Source organism: Amphiura filiformis, chromosome 2, assembly GCF_039555335.1.
Source record: "Amphiura filiformis chromosome 2, Afil_fr2py, whole genome shotgun sequence".
NCBI classification, from domain to species: domain Eukaryota; kingdom Metazoa; phylum Echinodermata; class Ophiuroidea; order Amphilepidida; family Amphiuridae; genus Amphiura; species Amphiura filiformis.
Genome location: NC_092629.1, coordinates 85124633 through 85147575, shown reverse-complemented (window position 1 = coordinate 85147575; position 22943 = coordinate 85124633). Strand labels below are relative to the sequence as shown.

Sequence of the window (22943 nt, the reverse complement as noted above, 5' to 3'; positions counted from 1 at the left end):
TTCTAAAATTAAGCATATTTTTAGGGCTAGGCATCAAGTTTTAGCGTTAAGATTAAGGTTAGGCATAGGATCAGGGATATATAGCATTTAGACAAAATATTAATAAACCCTAAAACTGAGGACAGCCGGATAATGATATACTCCAATATACCATCCATTGAAGGCCCACAGTCCTAGATAAAACGACAGGGGCAGTTTTGTCAGGTCAAAGTCTTCAGCTCCTCCAAAAGGATCTTCTAGATACTGATGATACGGTCCTCCTGTATGGAGAGGAAACAGGTTCAATGGCGTACGATTATCAGACATGGTACAGCTATGCATTGGCTGGTTCCTGAAATTTTGTTTTTTTCACACATCCCACTGACCAAATGAGCACATACTGGCTGAATGAAAGTCAACAGCTTATTGGTTAAAAAGCAGTCTTGGCATGGCGCACCTTTGTAGCTAATGAAAGCTAGCAGCTTATTGGCTAAATCAGTTTTGGAATGTGATACCGTTTTTCATCAAATAAACGATAATTCCCGTTAAAATCATTAGGTAAACTAAAAACACACGCTAAAATGATGAACTATGAATTAGAAACACTGACTTCTGGCACACATCCGGGTTTCTGATCCAGATTTTCGCCAATTATTGACGCTATTATGGACCATGTGTGCAACTTGGTAAGCTTACTACACAAGATAGCATGGAAATATCGGCATTTTGAAACATCTTGGTTGAAAAAAGTGGTGGGGGCGTTTATTTGAGGGGGGCGACTATTTGACTAAATACGGTAGTCAAGTTTTTAAAATATATGTCATATTCATCCACATGAAGCATAACAAGAACGCCACCACATTGCACCATTTGTTACGGAGATGACACTTGGTTTTCTCAAATATTCTCGAAATGCCTGAAAAATTGTGAAAAGATTTCCTACAATTTTGCCTATACCATAGACTCAAGCTCATTGCTAAAGCTATTGATTGACTCAGAATGAGTAATTAATTTGCATTTTGCAATTCTGGTTATAAAAAAACGAAAGACAATTGTAAATTATGCCCTGACACGCAATGGCCTACTTATGTGAAGACTCTGAGACACTAACAATGCAGTATGCAGAATGTCAAATAGGGAATTGAAATTCATGTTCTGAAACTGGAATGTACTGAGTGCGTACAGTCCCTGCGTATGTAATATGCAGCTTATGCTGTACATGCTTATTTGGTCAGTGTGACGTGCTGCAAGACTATCAAAATTGCAGGAAACCATCCTATACAATGTACATTTCAACAGTACACCTGGACTAACTTGGGTCTTATTTGACTAAAAATAGAGATAATCTGACATTTGGTTCACATTCTTATTCTTTAGCTTTAAGGTGCTACTACACCCCCTGATCAATTTTGTGACTAATTTTGTATTTTTCAAGACAAGTGGTGCATTATAATATGTTAAGAAATGAGGTACATTCTAGCGGTACCTTTTTTCTTATCATAAATAACGCACCGCTTGTCTTAAGTCACTGAAATTCCACTGGATTCATTGCCCCTATAATACATAACTTTTGTTACCGTACCAGTGTGTTAATTATTTTTTAAGACAAATGCAAAAATAGTCACAAATTTATCAAGGGGTGTAGTACCACCTTAAGCTTTTCTAACAACACATATTCCATTTTTAAAAGAATATACAGTAGCCCATTTTAGTATTTTCCCAAAAGCCTCAGCAAAATCAAATTAAACTTAAAGGACTATGTTGCCATTGGTACACAAGCTGCATTGATGATATTTGCACCGCAATGACACATTATATTTATATAGCATCAATTTGCACCCCCCAATTTCATAGTCTTTTTTGTTTGGTCACAGGCTTTTGGGAAGTAGATGAATTATAATGTCAGACTAGGACCTCTATTTAACCTATGACTTCAAGTTAGCCCCATTTTGTGTTGACAAATCCTTCTACAGAGGTAAACAAACATATTACCCACAGTGCAATGCTTGTTGCTACTAGCAACCAGATCATCTACATAACTGTAGGAATACACACATAATAACAAACTACGCCTTACCATCCTGAATACGCAAATAATCCAGCGTAAAATGCAAGCGGGACCGTGGTTGGATCGGTGTTCTCTGCGCCTGCGAAACCATTCTCCAGATGCTGTGTTTCTCCTGTTGGTTGTTATGGCAACAGCAATGTGAAATGAGAGAGAAAAAATGAAAGCAGATGTTGATGAGATGTGGTTTTAGGCAATGAACTACATGTATTATGATAAGGTGACAAAAAGACCTGTTCTAGCCATGGACAGACTTGCCACGTGAGGTCGTAAAGTTGTGGTTTTTTTCCTTTTCTTGAAAAGCCCGAACTATAAAATCATTGAAAGCTTGAAAAATTAAAAAATCTGAAATATTTTTGCAAACATATTCTGAAAATGTTCTCAATTTTTTCCAAAACATTTTAGAATCAATCCACTTTGGATGACAAAAGGCTGTTTTTAATATCATGCAACAGAAACGAAATCCCCAAAACACAAAATCAGAGTTGGTCCGGCTCGTAGAGCAGGTTTTTTTCTTCATCACCTAAAGCCTCGCCATGATCTATTGCACCATTTTTGTCTTCATCATTTAAAGCCTTGCCATGATCTATTGCGCCATGACTAAACTACATGCACTGAATCATCTACAGGTACAAAGTTCATTAACCCCAATATGATTGCACACTGATAGAATGTCCTTTGAATATGCTGGGTACACAATCTCATCCTCCACAACGGGATGTCAACTAATGAGCTATGAATGTTAAATTGAGGTTACTCAACTTTGCCATTAAAATGAGAGTATTTCAGCTCATGGTAGATGTATGCCTTGTCCAGATGGACCAAAGTTATTATCATGGATTACGAAATGAAAATGATCATGTTTCAAAACAAAAATCTAAATAATCCAAACTCTATCACTTGTCCATGGATCCAACAAGTTAACAATTTTGTTTGCTGTCTTCAGTAGATAGCATGTTTATAACCAGGGTTGCCAAACCTGTGATTTGGTAGCTCAAATTGGGCGACTTTTGAAGATTTTCCCCACGACTTTTGACAATTTCCTGTCCCATTGAAACCAATGGTTTATAGAAACAAATTGGGCGACTTTTCAACATTGGCTCCCAGACTTCCGATAGTTTTCTTCCCCATAAAAACCAACATGGTAAAGAGAAAAATTGGGTGATTTTTTCAATTATTTGACCCGCGATTCGGGCTGAATTTTTTTGGCAACCCTGTTTATACCCAACATTAATGCTGTTCGATAAATATCATATTTACATGTGCTGTCTTCAGAAGATATAAATGCAGCATTTGTTTAGCAAATGAGCAGTCTTAAAATCTAACAAATTGCATGCATATCAAATGTGCTAACTTCATTTTGGTAAAACTAAATCTGTTTGAATTTTAACCGAGCGGGCTTAAACGTGGTCAATAGAATCCCCAATATGATGGGAACATACGTCAAAAAGTGAAAAGGGTCATCAGGGGTCAAAGAGTCTCGCTATCATGCTGCCAGATCCCTCACAGCTTCAAGTGCCCTGTAGTATATTTTTGGCGTTCAACCTCTTTTCGTGTGGCACAACAACATGCCCAACAGTTACTGTGCATGGCACTTTTTTTATCAGTCTGACCTTGGTCAAAGAGTTGGTGATGCATTGAATTCACTGACCCATTTGAAACAAAAATCTGACTTTGTTAGAATCATAAAATTTGACTTTGTTAGAATCCTAAAGTTCAATAAATATTTATAAAGGAAATGGTATCCAGAATTCCAGATGTACTATTGTAGACTTTCGCTGGATACATTTTCACCAGTTAATTTAAGGAATTTGACGACTGATAGTGCACATTTGCACAAGATTTATAAATTTTTGTGGGATATGTGAGAGCACATTAAATTTGCGATAAAATACCAATTTTATGGCAAGTTATTAAAAATTGGTATGCGGCTGAGATTTAAAGTGGACCCATGAATACACAAATTTTTCAAGAAATTTGGCCCATCAATACACCAAAATTTTTGGCCAAATTTAGATTACACAAATTGTCTCAATTTTTACAATTTTCCCAAAAATGTTTGGGAAACATCTATACTAAGACAAAATTAGGCTATTTTCCAAAGAATCGAGAAAACTTTGAAAAGGACCTATCCATATTTATACCAAAATTGGCCTAGGGGGCCATTAATATAGAAGGCCGAAAATGCTAGCCATGTTTGCGGTACGGTATGTCCTTGTATGGTCATTTGTACCGAGTGCCCCCTGTACATCAAGCTAAAAAATTTTGACTTGCACTACATCACACAGATACAAAGGTACATATTACAGGCGCGTATCCAGGGGAGGGGCGAAGGGCACGAGAGAGAGAGAGAGAGGGGGGGGGAGTGAGAGAGGTCTTACCGAACCGTTAAAGTGGGGACTTTCAGAGGAATTTCACCGTCAAAAGTGAGGACTCAAATGAAAAGTGGGGACATATTTATAGAATGTTATTAAATCGCTTTTTATACCTTTTATATAACCCGACATTTAAACGTTTTCTGTAAAACATTTTGTGTTTGCTGGGGAGAGAAGAGAAAAGATTAAATTGCACGTGAGTAGGCCCATGTCTAAAAAAGGACAGTCGGGTCGATCGGACGCATAATATAGGCCTAAAGACATGTGATTATTTAGGTATTGCTTGAAGGCGAGTCCTCGGCCCCAAAAAATAGTACTGCGGGCCCACCCGATATGCAGGGCTCGTCACATTTTTTCAGCCAAGTCAGTAATTAAGACGGACTCAATGCTCAACATAATGAACATGATCAAAATATGCATGCTTTAGCCGGGTGCTTTAGGGAACAACCCAAAAGTTTGATGAAGCCCTACAAACGAAAGTCCTTTCGTTAGGGAGGGAGGGGGTCAAAAAGTCCGATTACGTTTGTAAAAAAGTAGTTAAAACATCGGTCAAAGTTGATCTTTTTTAGGATTTTTAAAATTTTACAATTATAATGTATATTAAAATATATAATTGTACAATTTTAGTATTTTCTGAAGTACGATATTGACATTTTACAGCACTTGGTTGCTGTAAATAAAATAGAATTATTGTTTCTTAAACGTGATTAATATCCAAGACGCTATGACACCCCGATTAGTAATTTTCCTACCGGGGGTGACACTCTTCGTTAGACCTGGGTCAATATTCATATTGTGGGTCCTTTTCATATCTTGAAATTCCAAGAAGATATGACCCCCAGTGGGGTCAAATGAAAAAGATAAAAAGTACTGGTAAATATTCCTATTTTGGGTCTCTATCTCGAAATGCCAAGAAGGTGTGACCCCCGGGTAACAGTGGTATACCACATGAGGTATCCGTGTTCTATAAGCTGCATATCCTATCAACGACTGCTATACATTTTTGTACCTTGTTTAGGACTTTCAAAAGAAGTACATGCATGTGCAACCATGACTGTTTCAAACTAACCCACTTAGGGTCAAAGGTCATTAAGGGGGGTAAAATCTTACAATTGCTTTATCTCGACATCTGTAAGGGGTGTGGGGCTCAAACTCAGTGACAACATATCTCATGACCAGGGGAACATTTTACAGGGGTCAGGTCAAAGGTCATGCAGAGGTCAAATTTTAGAAATGCATTTTCTGAACATCTGAAGGGGTAGGCCTACAGGGCTCAAACTGTGACAATAAACTTACTGAACAGGGGAACATTTTGGAACGCTATTCAGGGGTCAGGTCAAAGGTTATCTGGGTCAAATATAATTTAATTTTCTGGGCATCTATAAGGAGTACGGTACTCAAACTCGGTGTGGTGACAACAAACTTCATGACCAGGGGAACATTTTTGGAATATTTTGCAGGGGTCAAATACCTCCAAAACACCAACATGCCTCAGCTAGGTTTGTGGTCTATGACCACCATTTGCCACTAGTGAAAATTTGATCGAAAAAGCATAAAAACCTGTGTTTTTTACCCGTAACACACGCAAAGTGGATAAAAAGTGCAGCTGCAGGTCAGTAGCGTTTTGAGTGAGTCCATGGTAATGCAAACTGGCCTTCAGATATTCTTTATTACCAACTTCTATTATTATAACAAAATTATAATGACAATTGCAATATATAATAATAATGCTAAATCTGTGTCAGAATGCTACATGAAAGACGACGTTTAACATAATTAAGAAAGCGATCAGATTGATGATTTTATATCTGTCATTGTTAGGTGAGATAATCCCACAGATTCAAGCAATTCCTACATTCAATCAGAGAAGATGAAAAGAGAGGAGATTTAGATTAAGCTGATTATCCCAATTATTGACTCCCACGTCAGCATTTGAAGTAAACATTGCCGGAAACATAAACCTTCATGGCTGAAAAGTTTCATCCTTAAGGAACAACCCAAAAGTTCGATGAAGCCCTATAATAAACGAAAGTCCTTTCGTTAGGGAGGCATAGGAGGGAAGGGGTCAAAAAGTCCGATTACGTTTGTAAAAAAGTAGTTATAACATTGGTCAAAGTTGATCTTTTTTAAGGATTTAATATATAAATTTTAGTATTTTCTGAAACATGTACGATATTGACATTTTACAGTGGTTGCTTCGAAATAATTTCAAATCAATATACTAGAGTGCAGTACTCGCAACCTGCAATTTGTAAGTTAATTTTTAATCAGCCGTACCGCACCTTGATTCTTTTTTATTTGAAAATCCAGCAAGTCATAATTTTTTTCGTGCCCAGAAAGGTATGAAGAAAAATATTTTAAAATAAAATAGAATATTGGTTTCTTCCATAAACGTGATCAATATCATTGCATTGTTGCACTCCTCCACATCCCCATCCACCATAGCGACGGTCCTGTATCCTATGAATCCGGGTTGGAATTTTCGATATTTGAAAACTTACGTTAGAAGGGAGGGGAGGGGGTTAGCCTTCTAACGAAAGGACTTTCGTTTATAGGGCTTCATCGAACTTTTGGGTTGTTCCCTAAGTAAATTTGCGAGTCTCACGTCTCATGTACATATGTACATTGTAACATTTAAAGTTTTGCAAATTGAGTTCGGGCCCTTTTTTGTTTAAAAATGATGCACCAAAATGCATGGCTTCAATTGGACCTTCATAACTTCTGAGGGGGGGAACACCCCACTCAAACACCCCCCTGCGTATGGCTCAGTGGGCATTTTCGCTATTTTGTTAGATGCAATAACTTAATAATTAGGCCTACAGTATTATAAATAGTAAATAATGTCACCTTTTTCTAACTAAAATTGAATACAATAATAGTGTCAAAATTGCCCACCAAATGGCTTTAATTGGGCCTTCATTTTGCAAAATTTATAAAGCAATAATTTATACAATAACAGTGAAAACTTGTCCATGAATGTCTTCAATTAGGCCGTCATTTCACAAATTTTCGGCTTTTTCAAACTAAAATTTTACACAATAATAGTGCCAAATGGTCCACCAAATGGCTTCAATTAGGTCTTCATTTTGTAAAAGTTTTCACTTCTCAGGGGGCACATCCCCCTCAGACACCCTCTGCGTCGCAAGCAAGCCTCGGGATATCGCTACGCTGCCATATTGTATTTGACTAAGATCTAATTTGCGCCCCCGGTCTACGAATTCCTGGATACGCGCCTGTATTATATTCAACATGATCAGAATTTTCAAATTAATGTCTTTGTGTGAAATTGATAAAATTCCAACATTTTTGGATCATTTTGACACATTTGCCAGCATGTCAATTACCCTACTGAATTACACACAATTTTACATGTACAATCAATGGAAAGGTTGCAACTTGTTCTTATATAATTATAGCCCCTATTGATGGAACCGTTATAGTATCTATTGATAGCTATTGATTGTTGCAGGCACCCCATGGCCCATGTGCTTTAGTATAGATTTTTATGACATGATATTGATATGGAATTGATCTGGCTACATCAATATTTGTACATTCTGTGACAAACCAATTATAGGCCTAACTTCCACTGACTGAATACAGTGCTACCAAACAGTGGTATAGCCAGGGGGCAGCTACCCCCCCCCCCCCCCACACACACACACACAAACATTAAGGGTGGGATGCTGGCTGTCCTGATATTGAAGATTTTAGGATTTTTGATAATTTTCAAAGTTTTCCCCCCTTGGAAGTTCCCTTGCCCTACCCTCTGAAAATTGCTGGCTACTCCACTGCTAACAAAACCAAAATTTGATTTTTACCACAATCTTTTTTGATATATTTTGTTTGAGTCTGGTCCCATTAGAACCCAAACGTCATGTGTACCCACACGTACGACTGGACAATGTCCACCTCCATTTCCAGTTATTTGATGTCCCGTGGAAATCAATGGTTATAAAAGACAAAATTGGTGACTTTTCAGTAATTTGATGATCAGTCATTTAATTTGATGATCTGGCAATGTTTGGCAATGGCAAGCATGACTGCATATGCCTGTCCTGAGATTTTAATATATTACGGTACTTATTCATCTGAAATTGTCTCAGTACCGACTACTGTCCAACTCGCTACCTGCTTAAAAGCACTTGATGAAAAAAATGAGAGAAAAAAAACCCGCCTGTTCTACGGACGGATGCACATTTCTAGAACATACATGTATAAGAAGAGTTGAGCTTTGTTTGTTTGTTGCAAATCTCTGCAAATGACCCTAATTTTTTTTCCTTGATGAACATTTTTTTAATGTCAAAATAATTCATTTTTGCAGACAATAAAAATTTGTTGATTTTACATGAACAGCAAAAAAAAAACATTGCAAAATCTGGCTTGGTCATTCTATGAATGTATGATACACAATTTTACACATGGGGTTTATGAACTGTGTCCACGAGGATGAGCATGTTTGAAATCTTATGCATGTATTGGGCTATTGCAGTTGAAAATACACCCCCCTATGGAATACATGACCTTAATCTCTCACACATGGAGTGAGGATTTCAAATCGAATCACCAATCCAGGTATCTCTGTTAAAATCCATACTCCCTGTGTGGAAGATTAAGGTCATGTCTTCCATAGAGGGTGTATGGATTTCAACCGGAATACCCATTTTGATGATGGTGAATCATTACCATTACCATCCAGAAAATGCAAAAAGTCCCGAGTAGAACGCAAGGGGGAGTTGGGTGGTGTCAAGGGTCACCAATCCTCCTTGAAAGGGTTCCTGCAAGTTCTGTGTATGACCTGTCCAGGGGTTGAAAGATTATGTTACAAAATTTTACATGATAGTGTATCCATCTTGCTTATTATTTTTATAAGCTACAACGTGTGCATATTTTTTTGGGGGATTTGGGGATAAAAGCAGGGGAAGCAAAAAAGAAGGAGTGACAGAAGAAGGGGGTGTGGATTTTAAATGGAGTCACCAATTCAGATATCCCTGTTTAAAATTCACACCCCCTGTGTGGAAGATTAAGGTCATGTCTTCTATAGAGGGTGTTTGGAGTTCAACTGGAATACCCATTTCGATGATGGTGAAATACCATTACCATCCAGCAAATGCAAAAAGTCCTGAGTAGAACGCAAGGGGGAGTTGGGTGGTGTCAAGGGTCACCAATCCTCCTTGAAACGGTTCCTGAAAGTTCTGTGTATGACCTGTCCAGGGGTTGAAAGATTATGTTACATGATATGTACATACAACACATATCTTGCTTATTATTTTCCTGAAGTTCAACAAAATATATGCCACTTATGTCTCTCATACAAAAATGTATGTATCAGTAGTGCATGTGATGTAACTTTGATTTAAGTTTCCATTCTGTTTTTAGATTGTCTTATTTTTAAGGTGTCCTGAATCCCCGATGAATGTGTGCCAAAAAACTTTTACGCACCCTTTGACTTAAAATTGCTTGCCCCCTCCCATTTAACCTGCTAAAATAACAATGCATAACATGGTCTATGAACTTATTCAAATTTATGGATGAATTGCTTTGTTGACAACTTGTCAATGTTGGATCTTGAGATTTGACAAAATACTTAATATTACCGTATTCGTCCGAGTATAGTCCCATGTTCAAGTAGAGTCCCACTCCCCATTTTTAGAAAAATTCCAGAAATTGTAAAAAAATAAAAAATAATATACATGTAGGATGGATGGACTGCTCTAATGCTAGTGTCAGGATGGATGGACTGCTCTAATGCTAGCATCTCGTTATCGCATTTTGAAATCATTAGTTTATGACATGAATAGAAGGTATCAATTTTCATATTAAAAACACAAACAATCATGCAAATTTTTTTAGGTCAACCATGAATGATCCTAGCATTTAGGTCTAGGTCCGGGGACACTCCAAAACCGAAAAAAATAAATAGCTTAAAAAAAAATTGAAATGCGAGTATAATCCCACCCCCCAATTTTGACAAATTTTCACCTAAAAAAACGGGTGGGACTATACTCGGACGAATCACGGTAGTAACTAGAGGCAAATGGTGGTCATAGACCACAAACCTAGCTGGGGCATGTTGGTGTTGTGGAGGTATCTGACCCCTGCAAAATGTTCCAAAAATGTTCCCCTGTCATGAGGCTTGTTGTCACCGAGTTTTGAGTCCGGTACTCCTCACAGATGTCCAGAAAATGCAATTCTAAGATTTGACCCAGATGACCTTTGACCAGACCCCTGCAAGATGTTCCATAATTCACCCCTGGTCATGAGTTGTCACCGAGTTTGAGCCCTGTACCTCTTACAGATGTCCAGATAACGCAATTCTAAGATTTGGCCCCAGAATGATGTCTTTTGAGCTGACCCGTGCAAAATGTTCCAATATGTTCCACAGGTCATGAGGTTGTCACCGAGATTGAGCCCTGCCCCTTACAGATGTCCAGATATTGAAATTGAAGATTTGACCCCAGCTGACCTTTGACCTGCCCCCTGCAAAATGTTCCAACATGTTCCCCTGGTCATGAGGTTGTCGCCGAGATTGAGCCCCGTACCCTTACAGATGTCCAGATATTGAAATTCGAAGATTTGACCCCAGCTGACCATGCAAAATATTCCAAAACTAGCGGGAGACCCGCGCTTCGCGCGGGTCCCCGCTAGTTGAGTAAACGGGAGCGGTTAGTAAACGGGATTGGTTAGTAAACGGAACTGGTTATAAAACATGGTAAACGGTGATGATAGTCATGCTGTCTTGGTGTAGATTATTCATCTCAATCCCCGTCACATTTATTTTGCAATTCTGTCACCCAATGACCCCCTTTTTTCACCAGCTTACACCCAATTACCCCCTTGAATAGAAATTTACACCAAATCTGCAAATATTTTAGGCGCTTCACAGCATTTTGAAAAAAAATTTAACATTTTGTAGCAATTTCAGTTTCAAAAGGCAAATTTTCACAAAGCGTTGCTCAGAAAGTTATATTTTACGGTTAATGGCACTTTTAGCGTTCTCACACATTTTCTTGGAGCCCCACTGAATGACCCCATAAGTTTGACCATAATCCGGCGCCTTCGATAGACCCCTAGTGTCATACTCCGGTAGTTACAGGTACGATACTTTCATATTCGAAAGTGCCCCCGGGCGCACCCTCCATCAGACACCCTCCTCCTCCGGCGTATAGATAAGAAGTGCCACTGATCCGATACCGTAACAATAATCAAAGTAGTCGCGAAATGGCTTCAATTGGGTCTTTATTTTGATTTTTTTTTCAAATATAGGGCATACTCAGGGGGCCACATATCCCCTTCAGATACACTTACGTTTTAAACGATGATAACAACATTAGTGTCAAAATGGTGCTTCAATTAAGCCTTTATTTTGATTTTCTTTTCAAATCCTCAGCCCCCCCCAGACAACCATTGCGTATGGATAAAGAAGTGTCCGTTTTGGCTTCTGTTTTGGACACCTGTACACTTTAAAGCAATGATAACACCATAAACGGCCCCCGAAATGGCTTCAATTAGGCCTAGGCCTTTATTTTGATCAAGTGTCCAATTCCCAGACAACCCTCTGCTATGCAGCTCGCGACCTATCTACGGCGCGCGATCAATAAACCTAGACGCAGTACGTGTCAGGGTGCGTGACACGCCACTAATCGCGCGCGTGCATTTGACGCGTTTTTGGTCATGACCTGAGCCGTAAGGTTATTGACCTCAACGGCCTAGCAACCCATAGACATACCAACCTAGACCTATTACTGCCCATCCTTTACCACAGCGGGAGGTGAAGCCCCGTATCCAAGGTGATATTGACGGATTGACGGGGTTACTAGGCGCTGAGAAATATCGCAAACATGTTTGACGCGCTCGTTTGCGTGATTACTGCGCCCGTTATCGCCGCGTCAAATGCAACATGTTCCCTTTGCGCGCAGATGTCGCCTTGCTCCCGTCTGGGTATGCGTCCTTGTCAAATTCGTTGCTAAGCAGTGTCGGCTTCACTACGCGAGTCAAAGTCATAGGTCTAGGTTCTTGTTTGTCTGGGTAGCAACCTACCATTTTTTTTGTTATTTCCATAGTGATTGAATAGTTTTGCAAAAATGAACGTCAGATGGTTTAATGGCAATATGTACCCGATCAATGTACGAAATAATCAGAGCTGAAAGTGAAAGTATCTCGGAGCCTGCTTCTGGACAAGATTTAGCGACTTCCTTTTATTTATATAGATGTTACTCTTCTCATCAAGTTTATTGTCACTGAGTTTGATAAAAAAAATTCGGGAAAAAAAAAATTTGGAAAAAAAAAATTTGGAAAAAAAAAATTTGAAAAAAAAATTTGGAAAAAAAAAAATTTGAAAAAAAATTTGGAAAAAAAAAAATTAGGAAAAAAATAAAATTTTCGGAAAAAAAAATTTCCAAAAAAAAAATTTCGGAAAAAAAAAAAAAAAAAAAAAAAAAAAAAAAAAAAAAGGAAAAAAAAAAAATTTCGAAAAAAAAAAAAATTGGGAAAAAAAAAAAATTTCGGAAAAAAAACAAAAAATATCAAAAAAAACAAAAACTTCAAAAAAAAAAAAATTCACAAAAAATTTTTTTCGAAAACAACAATTTCTAAAAAAAAATTCGGAAAAAAAGAACAAAAATTTCTATTTCCTTCATTCTCTTCAAAAAATCCCAATTTCACTTAATTCTCTTCAATTTCCTTAACTTCCCTCAATTTCCCCTCATTTTTTTTTTTTTCTGGCCGAAACTCTTTTCCAGTATGTGGCCGTTATAGGCCCTCCCCCTCACCAAGTATCATAGCCATGCGACAAACAATGTAGACGTAACAGCATTTTTTAGCGATTGTTACTAACGGACGGACGGACGGACTAACAGACGGAGAGACATGGTGACTTATTAATAGAGCTGCTACCCGCAGCTAACACCCGCAGCTAAAAACAATGATTCAAAAAGGCCAAACCATATCTTCACAAGTCAAATAATTCTTACATAGCATCAAGTCAGGGTTTCACAGTGGTTTGTTGCCAGCGGAAGAACCGAACGATTACAATACCTAGTTGGGGGTAAACCCCCAGCTAGGTAAAAAACATGTGCAATTTCACTTTGTTGCCAGCGGAAGAAAACGGGAAGATTACAGTGGTTTGTTGCCAGCGGAAGAACCCGAACGATTACAATACCTAGCTGGGGGGTGTAAACCCCCCAGCTAGGTAATAATAGTTTTGCACACAGCTGTTTGAGCTATATTGATCCATGACCCCATAGCAAAATAAAATATTGATGATTTGGGAAAAATGTACCACAGCATAGTTCTTGAAGACAAAGTTATGTCAGCTCTATACAAAGTAGGTCCTTGAGTTGATTTTATTGAAAACTTAGAATATTCAATGTTTTTTTCTACTTTGTCTCTTGTGAACCATAAGCAGACCTTGCTGGTTACCCCCTGCATACAGTGTACACAGGTCAATACACTTTAGGCCTAAAAAATATTGTTTGATTGGCGTAACATAAAAAAAAAAATTAGGGTAGATAGGTAGGTATTTTTTTAAGCTGTAAACTGTGTTTGATAAAGACCTTGGAACTTTTTCTTCTTTTTTAAACTTTTTTTTTTTTTTTGAAAAAAGAAAGAAAACAAAGTAAGGGTCAGGCCTATTTTTAGGGCAGGTCAGGTTACGCCAATCAAACAATTTTTAGGCCTAAATTATGGATGTACCGTAAAATGGGGTGACTTTGGACACTAGTACTGGGGTGACTTTGGACACACATGGGAAAAACTATTATTTCATGTAGGCTGTTTTACCTTTTAATATTTCTAAGAATATTTTTGTATGTTCTTATGTGGTAATGTATGGACATTACAAATGACTAAAGTTTTCCAGTATAATGTGTTATCTTATATGTTTTTCAGAACTTTTTAGCGGGGTCCATAAAATACAGGATTTTTGTGGTGGTCAAACTTTCGGTACTCCACCGGAACATAAGAGTGGAAACTCAAGCCTGTTGGTTGGATAGTAAACACAGATGAATCAAGAACCTACCTGGATAGTCATGATATCTAGCCACTCTTAAGAATTTAAAAGCAGGCTGTGTCCAATGTCACCCCAGGGTTTGGCTTCCTTTCTGGGGTGACTTTGGACATAACAAATGAATACAAAAAAATTGACACTTTGTTAAAAATACACCACAGTGACCATGCCCTACCACAACAGTGTCCTCTGTGCTCCTACCCACCTCACAACTACTTCTACCCTCTCCATTGCTCTACTCTTCAGGTCGGGGTGACTTTGGACATGCACTTGATTACATGGTGTCTAAAGTCACCCCAAACCCAGGGGTGACTTTGGACAAACTTTGCCCCCAAAAAATTATCGTACAATAAAATAAACTCGAGCTGACCTTATGGGCATGAACTGTCCTCTATTGGTACTTGCCAAACCCAACATGAAACTCAGAATTCTACTGATCATTATAAAAATATTTACGACAATACATCAAAATTGTCCAAAGCCACCCCATGTTACTGTATATATTATAAAATTATAGGCCTACATCCTTTTCATTTTCTTGCCTTTGATGCTTTGTTAGTTACGGTACCATTAAAAAGCCAAAATGTAAAAATAAGTCATTTAAAAAAAGGATGAATAAGGCGACAAAAAAAAAAGTTTTGTGGGCCCAACCGACCCAGATTTTGCATGTTGGGATAAGTTTTTGGATTTTTTTGCAATTTTGCTAAAATCATGTAAAAGCAGCTGTTTTTTACCAGAATTGATTGATTTTGATTAAAAAATTTGTGCACTTTCAAAATATGTTTGCAAAAAAATTCAATTTTTGCCACATTTTGAAACAAGATTTCTGTGATATCTTAGGGTCATTTTAGCCTCCAGGAAAGAAGAAAAAAAAATGCAATTTTTTTTTGTCGCCTAATGAAAGAGTTGCCTCTGCCCAAAAAAGATGTGACTAGTATTTAAACTTGTTGCATTCATGAGCAGCATATACCTGGCATGAATTAATACTGAATGCATGAATGTAACAAAATTAATGGTATTAAAGGTTGTAAGTCATGCATTCAGCATAATATCATAAATATTTTAATGCTCTTTGGCCTTTTGTCATTCCAGGAAATAAACTCCTGAAAAATGTGATGTGCTTTGTAACCAAACACTTCAATGATTTTACCCAATAGCCTACATTTTTGTACTACCAGTACATTAAAGTGCAGGGGAACTTTAAACATTACGCTGAACATTTGAAAGTAAGACAAGACAGACATGCCTGTACAAAAGCCAAATCATGTGACATTTTTCAAAGAATCAGATAAAATTGGTGTTCACTTTCAGCTCCTATAAAATGCTGAGTAAATGTATTTGTATCATTGACATTGTAGTTATAGTTGTAGTTATAATTGTAATCACATTTTTATAATCATTTATAATTGTAGTTGGATTATAGTTGCATTTATAGTTGCAGTTAGAATTGTAGCTGGATTGAGAGTTATAATTAGAGAGTTATAGTTGAGTCTAGAGTTATAGTTGAGTTTATAGTTACCTTATAGTAGTTGTAGGTTGTAGAGTTAGGGTTGAATATTTCACTTATGCTACATATGATCACAGAAGTAAGAAATCTTTCATGATGATCAGGTATTAAACCTAGTAAATTCAAAACCTAGGTCTATAGATTCAAATCTTCTCAGACTATACTCCAACATCAGATACTCTTTTTTTCTGGAAGACCTTGGTAAATTACTTGAGGGCACAACAAAGGGGAATTAGTTTTATGGCCATAAATGTTTTCAATGTGGGAGACTATTAGCATGATTAGTAGTTGTGAAAACAGACCCTGGAAATAAATTCCAGGATCTGTGCTGTGACTTGGTATAGATCTGATCACCTACCATGCCTATACTGTAAAAATAGTCATGATAGTGGGGGTGTAACATTGCGGTACTGTACAATATTGTGCCATTTAGTACCATTTAGCATAACATAATTAGTGCAAATTGCACTCTATTAGTTTAATTAGTGTTCAGTGGTGTAGTTCAGGGGTTGTGGTGCCCAGGGGCCAATGATACATGTACATAATGGTGCCCATTTTTGGCATCAGCCCCCCCCCCCTTACAAGTGTTTGTGAACGGTCCATAAATAGTTTTGTGAGCATAGTAAGCATGACATTTTGCACACATTTCTGTACTGCCCCCTCTTTTAAAGTGCCAAATCACCACAGCTCATAATTAGGGGTATATGAGGGGTGATGGAGCCACCTTCAAAAGACAGGGTATAAACTCTTCTACAGGAGTGAAAGAATTAAGAAGGGGCCAAGAGGTGAAAAATTTCCAAATCTTCCTGCTGTCCCTCTACTAAAATATTGTTGATATTCACTGAGAAATGTTGGGTCAAAATTAGAATGTTTAAAAATTGTGGTCTAACCAGGCCAAAAGAAGATACTTTTGGTCAATTTTGTCCCAGTATTTTGAGCCGAGGCAATATCGACCAGCCCCCGGGGGGGTCAAAAAAATTTGGTGGGTATGCTCCCCCGAAATTTTGAGGCGGTGGGTCTTTGGGAGCTGACTGCGTACCGATAAAAGGGGTCTTTTGGAGCTGCGAACAAGTAAAACCGGGACTTTTGGAGCCGATCTAGGGTCTACATTGGCTTTCTGGTTGAAAATCGCTTGAAAAAACCTTTCAGAGCTGAAATTATCAAAATCAAGTGTCTCTCGAGTCGGTCAAATATAGGGGTCTTTCGAGCTGCGAAATCCGAAGGGGGTCTCTCCGGGAGCATACCCATATGGTCATTTGTGTTGAGTGCCCCCCCGGGACCAGCCTCTCCCACTCCCCATTGCTGATGCTGGTATGCCTCTGCTCTTCTGGGTCTTTGAATTGATGAAGGATTATCATGCTATAAAAATTAATTAAGTCATGAAGTGACACATGAGCTATCTATAAATTGCATAATGGGTTGCTGTGTTGGCCATGATTTGACCACCCAGAGGCTTTCATTTCCTGCTTAACCATCAACACATTGACCCCTCACTGTGTGTCTCAACTCCAAGCATGAATTTATAGAACTCTCAGGAACCCAGTTTAGGGACGCACCATTAGATTCTCAGGGGGGGGCATGGGAGTTTGGGTCAGGCAGAATTTTTTTTTTTTGCCGCCAAAGGCGGCGGAATTTTTTTTTTGCCTCCAAGAGCACCAAATTTTTTTTTTTTGAGCTTTCTTCTGCATGCGAAGTTTTTTTTTTCAATTTTAATGTAAATTTGTATACAAAGTTGGGTGGGGGAAATTGTTTTTTTTTTCTTATTAGTGAGGCAAAATTTTTTTTTTTTCTCACTAGTGGGCAAAGTTTTTTTTTTTTTTCCTCACTAGTGGGCAAAGTTTTTTTTTTTCAAAAACTCCCATGCCCCCCCTGGAAATCTAATGGTGCGCCCCTTAGTAACTTTGTTTACCTTGACAAAAAGGCATTATGGGAAGGCATTCCAGTACAGAGTACAGAATGCATTTATGGAAGGCATTTGACTACCGGTATAGCCCCGGGGTATAGCATAGTATCAACAATGCATTATGGGAAGCTATGGCATAATTTCATCAATCCTTTGTATGGGAATATAAAAATGCATTATGGGCAAGAGTTCCAACAATGCATTATGGGAAAGCATTCCAATACAATCTACAGCGATACATTTATTGGGAAGACATTCCGCTCCAGAGTATGGGTATAGCATATAGTTTCAACAATGCATTTTGGGAAACTATATCATAGTTTCAACGATGCATTATGGGAAAGCATTCCAGTAGGCCTACAGGTTACGGAATGCAATATGGAAGGCATTTGACTACAGGTATAGCCCGGGGGTATAGCATAGTATCAACAGTGCATTATGGGAAGCTATGGCATAATTTCATGGGAATGAAATAATTTCATAATTTTTTGGGAAGCTATGGCATTATGGGAAGCTATGTCATTTGACTACAGGTGGGCCTATAGCATAGTATCAACAATGCATTATGGGAAGCTATGGCGTAATATTTTGTATGGGAATATAAGGTACAGCTGATGCATTATGGGAAGAATACATAGTGTACATGTATTTAACATGACAATAACATGGTTATAAAAATGCATTAGCGTTATTTACGGCAGGGGGAATGGGTGTTTTGGCAAAATATCGACAAAAACTTCGCGTTCCCCCCTCGGTCCGCTCAAAATTTTCAGTATCCCCTTGTTTTTCCAATTTTCTCCATTTCCCCTCCTGGTTCAACTAAAATTTCAGGTTCCCCTCAAGACCACAAAAAATTTTGTGTTCCCCTAAATTTACCCATTCCCCCTGCCATAAATAACGATCGCTCCCTTATGGCACAGAAAAAATGCATTATGGGCAAGAGTTCCAACAAGGCATTATGGGAAAGCATTCAAATACAATCTACAGCAATGCATTATGAGTATAGGTATAGCATATAGTTTCAACAATGCATTATGGGAAAACATTCCAGTACAGGGTATGGAATGCATTATGGAAGGCATTTGACTACCGGTATAGCATAGTATTAACAATGCATTATGGGAAGCTATGGCATTTCATCAATACTTTGTATGGGAATATAAGGTACAGCTGATGGGCAAGAATTCCAACAATGCATTATGGGAAAGCATTCCAATACAATCTACAGCAATGCATTATGTGAAGACATTCCGCTACAGAGTATAATAGGTATAGCATATAGTTTCAACAATGCATTATGGGAAGCTATGGCATAATTTCAACAATGGTACAGAGAATGTCTTTAGTTATCTAACCAACTATAAACTCAACTATAATTCCAACTACAACTATAAACTCAACTATAATTCAAACTACAACTATAAACTCAACTATAATTACAACTACAACTATAAACTCAACTATAATTCCAACTACAACTATAAACTCAACTATAATTCCAACTATAACTACAACTACAACTATAACTACAACTATAAACTACAACTACAACTATAAACTATAAAATGTTAACACTCTAAAATGCTGACATTGGAATCAGTTTTCAAATATTTGAACAAAGGGTGGACCGGGACCCTCGAGAATAATTTTCTTCTATAAGAACCAACCAATCTGGACAATATACCACATTTAAAATAAGGAAAGTTGATTTCTTTTTTAAAGAAAGTAAAAACAGGAAAATTGCATTGGATTTTTAATAGGAAACTGAAAACATGTGCTAACATACTTGAAATAATGCATACAAAACAATGCTGCATTAATTTCTCCCATACATGTAGTTGGAGGAATCAATTTCAGGGGGGGGTTGAATATGAACTTTTTGAAGAAGAATTTGGCATTCTGGCCTAAAAAAAGTGGAAATGTTCCCAATTTTAGTAGCAGTGTAAACTATTGAGATATTAAAGGCCCATTCAGTGATTTGCTCATCCGGACGATCGTAAAAATCATCAAAATTCAGATTTTGGTACCTTTGTAATTGGCATAGATGTGCTAACATAGCCTGCTAGTGGTTCGGTCGAAAGCCGTGTATTTTAGACAAAATAAAGCATTTGCATGATTCTGGACTTTTGATACTGACAGTACAAAAAGTCCGACTCGAGATCGAAAGAAGCTCACTCTCCACGTACCAAACACGCGTTGCGTATTGTTTCTACTACTTATTACATCAGTAGCTACTATTTTAAACAAAATACACAATTTTAACAGCTTTTAACTGTTTTTCATATTTGAATTGACCGTTAGTTTGCCTCGGTGACCTTTAATTGCTGATTTTGTTTTCTACTACAAAAATTAAGCGTCTGTTTTAAATCAATTTAGACTCTACTTCCCCGTGTTAGAAACACTGGACTAGGAAGTTTTTCCAGTCGATTGGTGGCGCACTGTACGAAAATCTCGATTTTCTCGAGTCGATCTGAGTTGAAGTAGAAAACCTTTCTAAAACTTCTGTTTTTAGACTAATTTGTCGATGTATTCAGGGGACAAGTGGTGTAATGAAATTCTGTAGACTTATTCTTTATTTCTAAGCAACTCTGACAAATTTCCATTTTTTTAATGTTCCTGTGAAATCACTGAAAGGGCCTTTAAATCAATTCATGCATGTAGAATGATAGAAGGGTTCCAACTGAAGTTTTGCTGGCACTGGCAGGACTAGGCCATAAGTTCCCGTAACCCTCTCCTATTTTAGGCCATTGTCACGTTCCAATGGGAAGATCATTTTTAAACAAACAACAAACAAGTACATTATTGTGTAAGATATCAACAACGGTTGCTGGGCTATTCCAGTTGAAATCCATACACCCCCTGTGGAAGACATAACCTTAAATCTCCAACACAAGGAGTGTGAATTTCCAGGGTTACCTTTACCTGACTGGACGATTCCATCTGAAGTCAACACCCCCTGTGTGGGAGATTAATAAGGTCATGTCTTCCATAGAGGGTGTATGGATTTAAATGGAATTGCCCAATGCAAGATATATATATATGAACAGGAGAAATAGTGCTCACCTTTGAAGAGGAGTACAACACCGGTGAGGATGATAATGATGAGACCCACACACTTAGCAATAGTCAGGATGACTTGAAGACGAGTGGTCCAGCTCACGCTAACGCTATTCAGATAGAAAATTACAACTGAAATAAAACAAAATTAAACATAAATTGATGTTTATAACTTGGGTTACGTTAAAGACTCCTAAGTGTTCCACAAAAACACTTGTGATTCGTGCTTGTTTCTATCACTTAGCATTTAATTAATAACATTTGACTGAAGTATAAAAATTAAAATTTTTATGAAAATTGAAAAAAAAAATTGAAAAAATGGACTGATCCCAGTAAGTGAGGAGGGAGGCGGATGCGGAACAAATCAATTTTTTTTTATTTGGCCTATCATTTTCTTCGGAAGGGGGTACCAAATTTACAAAAAGTCGGCATCAATAAAATTGCGACCCCCCCATATTGGCAACAAAAATTGTATGACTCCCTCCCCCACTGATACACTTCCCCCTAAAATTGTATTGAAATCAATCTTTTTGAATCAAATAAATCACACTATCTGAGACTATGGTCATCTTGTGACTCCCTACCTTGAGTCTTTGGCCGGGCACTTTGGTCATCAACAATTTTATGACCCCTCCCCCCATTTTTCTTTCCAAAAATTTATGATCCCCCCAGTATATTTTGGACCCCTCTCCTTCCGAAGAGAATGATAGCCCCCGAAGTGGGCATTTGGTTAGGGGTTTTTTTTTGGGGGGGGGGAGGGGAAATAGAATAAACGATTTTTGGAAAGTGCAAAAATTTTTAATATACAGGCCCTTCATGTATTTCTTGGAACTGCACAAGATGATGCCATTATTATGATGAATACATGTATGTATACAGTATACCGTATGTGTACTGTAATGAGCAAAATCTGTGTTTGCTGTGAAAGATGATATTTTGATGTTGAGATGTTGGAATAATTAAAAAAACATGTGTCAATATAAATAATAATTTATAAATGTGTAGTGCATATGTAGATTATTAGCATTTTTTTTTTTTAGTGTTTCTTTGTTTTCGCCAAAAATAACATACTTACACAAAATTGCGACTGCAATCAATCGAATCGCAGATGGCGGAATGTTGCTACAGCTTCCAAAGAACGGTGCCAAACAATACTGAGCGAAAGTTATGGCCAACACTGCAATTGTACCTGTACCAATGGAAATTATATTCGCCCACAGCCTCAGGAAACTCAACATTGGTCCAAAAGCTTCCAAAATGAAGGCAAATTCACCACCAGATTTTGGGAAAGTTGTTCCTAGTTCTGCAAAACAGAGAGCTCCCAGAAGAGACATGACCCCACACAGGACCCATACCAGAAGGGCCATACCCACAGTCCCTGTATTAGCAAGAATACCTTTTGGAGAAATAAATATACCACTACCGATCATTATTCCAACAACAATAGATACACAACCCCATAGTCCGATTTCTCTTCGTAACACGATGACTTCACTGCCGGCATCATCTGCCGGAGTCGCCCCGTTTGCGGGTTTATCTTCAACGCCTGCATCCCCATCTCCCCCTGTTGGTTTCATTGGGATCTGTTCCTCCGTTGGTGTAGAACCATTCGGTGCTTTTTCGGTTTCAGCCATTGTAATCTTGGACTAGTAAATGAAGTAAATAAATAAAATCTCGACAAAAGCCCCACGTGCAGCTATCTGCATACAAAATATCGTAGTAAAACAACCACCTGTGCTGTGTCACAGTGTCTGAGTGTGTGTATTCCGATGATCAAAATCTCTCCGATGTTTCGTACGATTCTGTTAAATCCACAGCCCTAAATTTCCAGGAAATGTCGATAATCCAATCACAAAATATCATATAACACACATGTCTTGTAAAATTGAGATTTCAACAATCATAAATGGGTTTAATAGCATGTTTTTTGTGCTCAATTACACGAACGATGATTTCATCATCCAACTGCATCTGCAACTGCATGCATGCGCCAGCACACATTGTGTTCGTGTTAATTTGACAGCACGAGAAACCCGCGCGAAAAGCTCTGA

The 22943-nt window shown here is 37.9% G+C and overlaps 1 protein-coding gene across 1 annotated transcript in view; it reads right to left on the bottom strand.

Moving 5' to 3' along the window:
* Window positions 1–22943, bottom strand: part of LOC140146735 (cystine/glutamate transporter-like) — an 89171-nt gene extending 66228 nt beyond the window's left edge. The window contains exons 1-3 of the mRNA XM_072168610.1: window positions 21968–22943; window positions 20899–21024; window positions 2057–2159 (exon numbers count right to left, since the gene is read on the bottom strand). Of these exons, the coding sequence (XP_072024711.1) occupies window positions 2057–2159; window positions 20899–21024; window positions 21968–22526 (788 nt within the window). The 5' untranslated portion in view covers window positions 22527–22943. The remainder of the gene's footprint in view (window positions 1–2056; window positions 2160–20898; window positions 21025–21967) is intronic.